At 49.5% G+C, this 8,955-nt stretch overlaps 1 protein-coding gene across 1 annotated transcript; it reads right to left on the bottom strand.

Moving 5' to 3' along the window:
* Positions 1–3,932: 3,932 nt before the first annotated feature.
* On the bottom strand, positions 3,933–7,469 carry LOC141937306 (uncharacterized). The gene is given in 4 exon segments (XM_074854893.1): positions 3,933–4,591; positions 4,594–4,733; positions 4,793–5,185; positions 7,390–7,469. Coding segments are annotated over 4 exon segments (1,272 nt in total).
* Between the last annotated feature and the right edge of the window lie 1,486 nt (positions 7,470–8,955).

The following is an 8,955-nucleotide window of genomic DNA, read 5'->3' as shown; positions in this document are numbered from 1 at the left end:
ATAACAAGAAATGTTTCTATGTCAGTATCAAAAGAAAGACTAGAGAGAGCCTCCATCCTCTGCTAGATGCCGGGGGAAACATGGTAACAACTGACAAGGAAAAGGCTGAGGTGCTTAATGCCTTCTTTGCCTCAGTCTTCAATAACAAGACTAGCTGTATTGAGGGAATCCAGCCTCATCAGGCAGAAGACAGAGACTGGGAGAACGACACACCCCGCCCCCCGCATTCCAGGAGGAGATTGTCAGTGACCTACTGCATCACACAGACACAAACAAGTCTATGGGACCAGACGGGATACACGCGAGGGTGATGAAGGAGCTGGCTGGGGTGCTAGCCAAGCCGCTTTCCATCATTTACCAGCAGTCCTGGCTGACCGGGGAGGTCCCAACAGATTGGAAATTGGCCAATGTAACGCCCATATATAAGAAGGGTCAGAAGGATGATCCGGGAAATTACAGGCCGGTCAGCTTGACTTTGGTGCCCAGGAAGCTGATGGAGCAGCTCATCCTGAGTACCGTTGTACAACACATGCGGGGCAACCAGATGATCAGGCCCAGTCAGTGTGGGTTTATGAAAGGCAGGTCCTGCTTGACAAACCTGATCTCCTTCTACAACAGGGTGACCTGCTTATTGCATGAGGAAAGGCTGTGGATGTTGTTTGCCTTGACTTCAGTAAGGTCTTTGACATCGTTTCCCCCAGCATTCTCCTGGCGAAACTGGCTGCTCGTGGCTTGGATGGGCACACGCTTTGCTGGGTAAAAAACTGGCTGGATGGCCGGGCCCAAAGAGTGGTGGTGAACGGAGTTAAATCCAGTTGGCAGCCGGTCATGAGTGGTGTCCCCCAGGGCTTGGTTTTGTGGCCTCTCCTGTTTAACATCTTTATTGATGATCTAGACGAGGGGATGGAGTGCACCCTCAGTAAGTTTGCAGACGACACCAAGTTGGGTGGGAGTGTGGATCTGCTCGAGGGTAGGGAGGCTCTGCAGAGAGACCTGGACAGGCTGGAGCAATGGGCTAAGGCCAACTGTAGGAGTTTAACTAAGGCCAAATGCCGGGTGCTGCACTTGGGCCACAACAACCCCCAGCAGCGCTACAGGCTTGTGGAGGAGTGTCTGGAGAGCTGCCAGTCAGAGAGGGACCTGGGGGTGTTGATTGAGAGCCGGCTGAACATGAGCCAGCAGTGTGCCCAGGTGGCCATGAAGGCCAGTGGCATTCTGGCTTGTATCAGAAATAGCATGGCCTGCAGGGACGGGGAAGGGATCTTACCCCTGTACTCGGCAGTGGTGAGGCCGCACCTCGATTTCTGTGTTCAGTTTTGGGCCTCTCCCTACAAAAAGGACATTGAACTACTTGAGCGTGTCCAAAGAAGGACAACGAAGCCGGTGCAGGGTGTGGAGCACATGTCGTACGAGGAACGGCTGAGGGAACTGGGGTTGTTTAGTCTGGAGAAGAGGAGGCTGAGGGGCGACCTCATTGCCCTCTACAAGTACGTGAAAGGAGGTTGCAGAGAGCTGGGGATGAGTCTCTTTAACCAAGTAACAAGAGGCGGGTTGACATAGCACTTAGGGATATAGTGTAGTTGGGATCTGTCAGTGCTAGGTTAACGGTTGGACTAGATGATCTTCAAGGTCCTTTCCAACCTAGATGATTCTGTGATCATTATTTGAAACAGATACCAATCCAATTAAGTGATTCATGATTCATGCTATTCTTGGTGTCCCTCAGAGGTCTTCTGCAATAAAGCAGCAGAACTTGCCTCTCTCAGGCAAATGAAATTAATACTGGACAGAAAATTAGAATGATGGAATTATCCAGTGAATATTTATCCTATGCTCCTTCCCTAGGGCATTGGATGTTACTCATGAATGTGCATTCAGTGGGGTTTTTAGTACCAGTGGTACACTTCCCACAGTGGGAAGTTCTACTAAGACAGGTTGTCCAGGGAAGTGTGCTGGATTCCTAGAATTATCTGGTCCCTTTAATGAGGGAACTAGAGAGGGAGCCTTCAGGCAAAAGGCAGTAATTTTGGGGCATCCATTTACTCCCCATCTGTCACTTTGACAGCTTCCCATAGGCGGATATCCCAATTTCCCTCCTGTGGTTTCAAAAGTCATTTTAAGAGACCATTTGTTCTTTCTACAATTCCATTGGCCTTTGGATAGTATGGAGTGTGGAAGACCCATTTAATCCCTTCGCTTCGTGCCCAATCCTGTACGATTCTGGCGGTGAAGTGGGAGCCATTGTCAGATTGTATTTCTTGTGGTTTTGGAAAAATTCCAAACCATTCATGCAGTGTTTTCAGAGTTTTTTCTCCTGTAGCTTTGTTAAAAGCTTCGGCTTGGACTAGCCCTGATGTTATTTCCACTCCCACCAGCACAAAGCGTTTTCCTCCTGATTTCTTAAAGGGGCCGATATAATCTACCTGCCAAGCATCCCACAAGTCTTTACCCTCTCTTAAATGCAGAGGATCATCCTCTAAGGGGTGTCTTTCAAGCCGTGTACGGCACTGTTCACAGGCTGATATGCAGGTTTTACACATTTCCCTAGTGACAGGCCAACCTCGGGCAAGGGCTTCATGATACAGATCTTTAGCTCCCGTATGTTTACGTTTTATATGCAACCATTCTAGCAAACGATCCAAATCTTCTGTGATCTGGTCCTTTTGTACAGGAGCTAGCTAATTCATCAGCTTTGTTGTTCCATTCTCCTGCTAATGGTGAGCTAATGTAGGGGAATGTTTGTATCCCTGAGGCAGTTGGGTGAAGGTAAATTGTTGTCCCTCCCACATAAAAGCAAAACAATCTCTCTTCTGGTCACAAAGGTATCATGAAAAACATATCTTTAACATCTCTGGTTGCCATGATCGGATGAGCTTTCTCCTGAATTGTTATTACCAGTTCGGCCATATTAGGGACTGCGGCAGTTAGAGGGTCTGTGTTAGCATTCAGCCTTCGAAAATCTTCTGTGAGCCTCCACTTCCCATTAGGTTTTTTCACTGGCCATACCAGCAAGTTGAAAGGAGAATGGGTATTTATCACCACTTCTTGCTCCCGCATCTCCTGCATGACTGGTTTGATGCCTTCCTTTGTTCCCAGGGGGAGGGGATATTGTTTAACATTAGTTACTTTGCTAAACGGCAGAGCGGGTGCAGTTTGAAGTAGCCTGATGTTCAGTTGCGGTGTCCCGAAAGTCCACAACAATCCTTCTGAATCCTCCCACTCCCTTCCTTTAAGGGCATCTATTCCTAACAAGTTAGTCAGAATGTTCCCAACCACCATGTTAATAGTGATCATGCTTTCCTCTCCCAGCAGCGTTAGCTTTACCGGAGCAACATTCATAACCTCTGTTGACCCTAAAGCATTCAGGACACAAACGTTTCACTTAGAGGAAATCACCCCACACCTCTGTGCATCTTCCTCAGTCAGGGCAGAGATCTGTGCACCGGTGTCGATTAAAAAGGTTACGGGTGCACACTTAGGACCTACAATAGCTGTAATCAATAAATCACCTCTATTAGTTTTAGTGAGCTGTCGGATATAATTCCATCCTCCGTTCCCCCGCCCACTGCTAAGGAATGGAGGTTCTAGTTTCCCTGCTGACTTTTCCCGTCGCCCGTGCTCTCTGCAGAGGGGGCTGTGGGCATGACAGGAGAGATTTCTCTATTTGACTGTGAGTGCTGTGGGTGTTGTTTCGGACCATACCACTTTGATATCAGCTTACTCAGCTTATTAAGGGGTAAACCATCCATTACATCCCTGGGAACTCCCTTTTTAACTCCCAAAGCCCACTGTTGTTGTCGAGTCAGGGGCTGTCCTCCTCCTCCCCCTGTTTTAGAGTGGGAGTAGTCAGCAACAGTGGCGTGGTCAGCGGGGGCGGTTACAGTTTTACTAACAGAAAGGAGTAGATCTTTAGCTCCTATTTGATGGATTCCTTATGATTTCTCCTCCAGAGTTCTCACAGGACCGTATTTTCTGCTATAGTCTATCAATTCCTGTGCTACATCTCTGCATGTCCACATCCTTTTATGTTTTGAGTGGGAAGGAGCCGAGCTATGATTGAAAGGTGAATCTGTGCCAGCATTAGTTTCATCTCTGATGCCTTTTATAAAGCTCTCCAGCTTTTCTGCAGGGTCTAAAAATGCTATGGTCCTTTGGAGATCAATCCCGGTAGATTTGAGTGACTCTGGGAGTCCCCTTATCAAAGGAGTCATGATTTCAGGATTCACCGACAACATCATTGGGGATTCACATCTGGGAACTAACTTCCTTTCACGTATCATTTGCAGGCAGGCTGCTTTGTGTACACTTTCTAGCAATTGATCAATTGTGCCTGTGATTGCCAGGGGATCCCCCCTGTCTAAAGGGTTCAACCCTCCGGCCCAATAGGCAGCCTCCTGGGTTAGGGACCATGGGGCACGTCTATCCCCTGTTGTTAAAAAGATGCTGTGGCCCCAGTAACCACTAGCTTCCTTTTCATTTAACTGAATTTGGTCCCCTCTGGTTAAAGATACATGCCACACATACTCTGTTTTGGATTCTTTGGGAAGGCACCCATATTCTCTTTTCATTTTGGCCAATTCAGTGGGAGTAATGGTATCTCTTTAGTTGTAATATGTGGGTCATTATCCTCATCATTTATATAAGCATATTCTGCTTTAATCAAAGGTCTCACTCGGGGGTTCTCCCTGAAGCGTTTCCTTGCTTCTTTTAGTTCCTTTGGGGGGTATATCTGACTTATTTGCCAAATACCTATCTCTTCCATCTTCATTTCTATCTCAATGATTCAGGAGACTTTGAAAATTCTTCTCTTAAGGCATCTTTTAGACAGCGATTTTCTTCCTCTTTTTCCTCTGTCTGCTGTTTGAACAAGCAAATTACTCTCTCTTTCTCTGCTAACTGCTCTTCTTTCTCTGCTAACTGCTCTTCCAGGTTGGAGATTGTTTTCTGCAAAAGTTGTACCAAATTTTCAAGGGATTCTATGATTTGTTTTTCATGGCTATGCCGTTTATAATGGTCTTCAATTGCTGCAACCAGGCTGGCTCCAAGAACTGCACAGATTATCGCTTTGCATTTACCTGACCATAATCTAGCCTCATTATGTATAGAAATCACTCGGTCTGTTACACTCTGCAAATTTGTCCAATTCTCTCGAGCCCACTCTTCCCTGGGTGGGGAGGCTCGAGCTCTGTGGTGGTTTGACAAAAGCAGTTTTAATATAAGCAAAGTGAAGCAAAGGTACGCGGGCGGAAACAAAAAAAAAAAAAGAAAACAGATTTATTCTCTACTTCCCATGAACAGGTGATGTCAGGCCTTCTCAGGAAGCAGGGCTCCAATACATGTAGTGGTTGCCTCGGAGGACCAAGGGTGACCCCACCCCCTTCCTCCTTTCTCCCAGCTTTATACTCGAGCAGACGTCATATGGTATGGAATATCCCTTTGGTCAGCTCGGGTCAGCTGTCCTGGTTGTGTCCCCTCCCAAGATCTTGCCCACCCCGTCCCACTGTGGGGGGAAAAATGTCGGAAAGAGCCTTGGTGTTGTGTAAGCACTACTCAGCAGTAGCCACAACACCAGTGTGCTATCAACACCCTGTCAGCTCCCAACATAAAACACAGCACCATGAGGGCTGCTACAGGGGAAAACCAATTCTGGCTCAGCCAGACCCAGTACAGCCTCCATACTTTGCCAAGAGTGCATAGAACGAGTCAAGATTTTTACTAACTGAGAGTTTTGATAACCATCCTTTTCAGTCATTCTTATTACAAAGGGGCCAAACTCACTTTGGGGAGGTTAAACTTAGTTACACCACACACACAACAACTGCTGCATCACCCTTCTCTTCCCCAAGTGGCTGAAGGGACTAAAATCTACCATGGGGAGTCAAAACTTAGTTACACACAAGTGCAGACTTTCTCAGCTTGTCCCTTCAACTTCCCCGGGTAGTCGACCTCATCTATTGAGGACAGTAACCCCTTTTGCACTAAGAGATCCTTCCACTTGATCCTGATAGACAGAGCCCTCAATTCGAGTTTGGGAAGCAATACACCGAGGCGTGTGAGGTGTGTGGGAATCTCAAATCGCCCCCCTTGCTTTCTGGACACCTCTCACCCTTTCGGGTGTAGGGTCAGGTGCGGCTGGAGCGAAACGTTCTCCCCCTGTTACAGACCACACATAACCTGCACCCCCCTGTCTCTCAGGATCCTGTCCGTGATGCCAGTTTAATGTCACGGTCCGCTCGGCGGACACGTGATGGTTCGAGTTTGCTACAATCTTGAAAGTGCAACATTAAGGTGACTAACACCAAATGGGATAGCAGTAAACAAACAGTAAAACTTTATTGTGTTGCCTGTGAAGCGGCATGCAATAGTTAGAGATGGGTGAAAGAAAGGAGAAAAGTAAAGTTTAGAGAGAGGAGGAAGAGAGGTTATAGCTACCACCGCTGATCTCAAGACGTCCTAACAGTTCCAGGTCCAGCTGATGCTACGTCGTCGATCGTCGTGATCCTTGGTGGGGAAGCTTCCAGTTTTCATTGCCAAGACGTCATCTTTTATGCTTAGTAACACACCTTGCTCCACCTCTGCCTCAGGGGTCTCCGCCCTTCTCAGAATTCAATTATCATATCTCCACCCTTCTCGCATGAGGCCATCGCACATGCGCAGAGGGGAGTGTCTGAGGTGTGGTCAGTCTTGGAGGCGGGTAACCTTCAACCAGGAGGTGTGCTTTGGTATTATAATGAAGCAAAGTTCATCTAAGGTTCATGATTTCTTCATCAATGTTATGGCAACAGTTGTGATCCATCTTTTTTGACAGTGGCTATGCGATTATCTCTAACATCTCCGGCTAGGCCAGGTACCGAACAATAGCACAGCACTCTGTACTGCATGGCTCAGGCACCGAAGAACAGCACTGCACTGCCTGCACCACATGGTTCAGTACTAAGGAAAACAGCACAGCACTGGCTGTGCCACACAGTTCTGCATTCAGGAGCCTTTGCACCACATTCCGCTCCAGGGATCCACAACTGTGTTCCAAACAGTCCATTGTCGGGTACCTCACTGTCCATGTCCCCGATGACAATGTTGAGACAATGCTGATCTTCTGACCGACTCTTACAGGTGCATGGAAAGGGGGGGAGGGAGGTGTGTGTGTCATGGAAATGGGGAAGGTGGAAATGGAGGGGGGGGGGGAGAAGCATCGAGGGACCAGGGCAGCGTGAGGGGAAACGGGGGGGGGGGGGGGGGGGGAGTGGGAGGAGCCACCTGAGGGGTTCTGGGACTGGGGGGGGTCTCTGGGGGACCCCGAGGCGGGGGGGGTGGGTGTCTGGGGAGCCCCGGGCCAAGGGGGGGATCTCTGGGGGGCCCCGTGTGGGCCCCGGGAGGCCCCGGACTCACAGCGGATCTCCCGCTCCATGTTCATCCCCCGCCGCTGCCACCACAGCCGCCCACCCCGCCCCACCCCACCCCGCCGCCATTGGCCCATGCTCCACCAATCCGAGCGGGGAAGGGCGGGAGACAACCGCTCACATTGGTCAATATGGGAGATGAACCGGCCGCAGGGGATGACAGGAAGTGTGACGGAACCCCCACCCCGGCGGAAGGACCCAGTGCTCCCAGTGCTCCCAGTAGCTACCAGTTCTTCCCAGTGCCCTCCCCAGTGCCCCCAGCGGTCCCAGTGCTCCCAAGTACACTCATCCCAGTGGCCTCAGTGCCTCCCGTGCCCCCCAGTAGCTCCCAGTGCTCCCCAGTATCCCCAGACCAATGGCCCCCGTGCCCCCCAGTATCTCCCAGTGCACTCCAGTACCACCCAGTGCTCCACACTATCCCCCAGCCCAGACGCCCCAATGCACTCCAGTGGCTCCCAGTACCTCCCCAGTGATGCAAGGAAATGATCACCTACTTTGCAACTTATTTACTTATAGCAACTTATAATGATTTCTGAATATTGCTTAATAATCCTGCTTGCCCTGACTGTTCTGTGGAAGCTTACCAATCACTACTGTGTTCATCAAAACAAAGCAGTTTTCTGTGGAAACTTACCAACAATTACTATGTTCGGCAAAAATAAGAGATGTGTCCTTGGAAAGCAGATGTGCTCTAGCAAGTTTATGGATCAACAGCCATATATGGGCAGTAGAAATTAATAGACTGGTGCTTTTAGATAAGATAGACATGGTAAACTGGCTGAAAACGCTCTTGCTATTCAAGAAATTGGCCAAGAGAATCTGCGCATGCTATGAGGAAAAGTACAAGGTGAGAAAGACTGTGAGCCTTCCTCCCGAAGACCCCCGAAGACACCCACCAGGAGGCAATGCGCAGGTGCAAACATAACATAAACTGCTGACACCAGCCTCTAGAACTAACCCGGCCTTATTTACGCATATGTATGCTTGTGTTATGTAATCCAATGAATATGTATATCCACACTCAATAAGTTTTTCGTAAAATGTGTTGTGGGTGTGCAAGCTTTGTGGAGAAATCCCCTTGCACCCCGGCACCAGGGGTAGGTATGCAAACATACCTGCTTTAAAACTCTATTTGAGTTGTAGAGTCTGTTTTCCGCAAGTCACCAGTACCCCCAGCCCTGTGGCCCTAGTGCTCCCAGTGCACTCCAGTAGCTCCCAGTACTCCCCAGTATCCCCAGACCATTGGTCCCCGTGCTCCCGTGCCCCCCAGTACCTCTCAGTGCTCCCCAGTCCAGTGGCCCCAGTGCTCCCAATGCCCCCCAGTGCACTCCAGTGGCTCCCAGTGCTCCCCAGTACCACCAGCCCAGTGGTCCCAGTGCTCTCCAGTTCCCCCCAGTGCACTTTAGTAGCTCCCAGTCCTCCCCAGTATCCCCTTATGCTCAGGTTGGTGTCCCCCAATGGCCCCCCCAGTACTCCCAGTGCCCCCAATCCCAGCCCTGCCACCACACGGCCCAGTGCTCCCAGTAGCCCCAGTCTGACATCCCAGTTCAGCTTC

The sequence above is a fragment of the Strix uralensis genome, chromosome 40 (genome assembly GCF_047716275.1).
Source record: "Strix uralensis isolate ZFMK-TIS-50842 chromosome 40, bStrUra1, whole genome shotgun sequence".
NCBI lineage: Eukaryota > Metazoa > Chordata > Aves > Strigiformes > Strigidae > Strix > Strix uralensis.
This window is presented reverse-complemented; position numbering and strand designations above follow the sequence as displayed.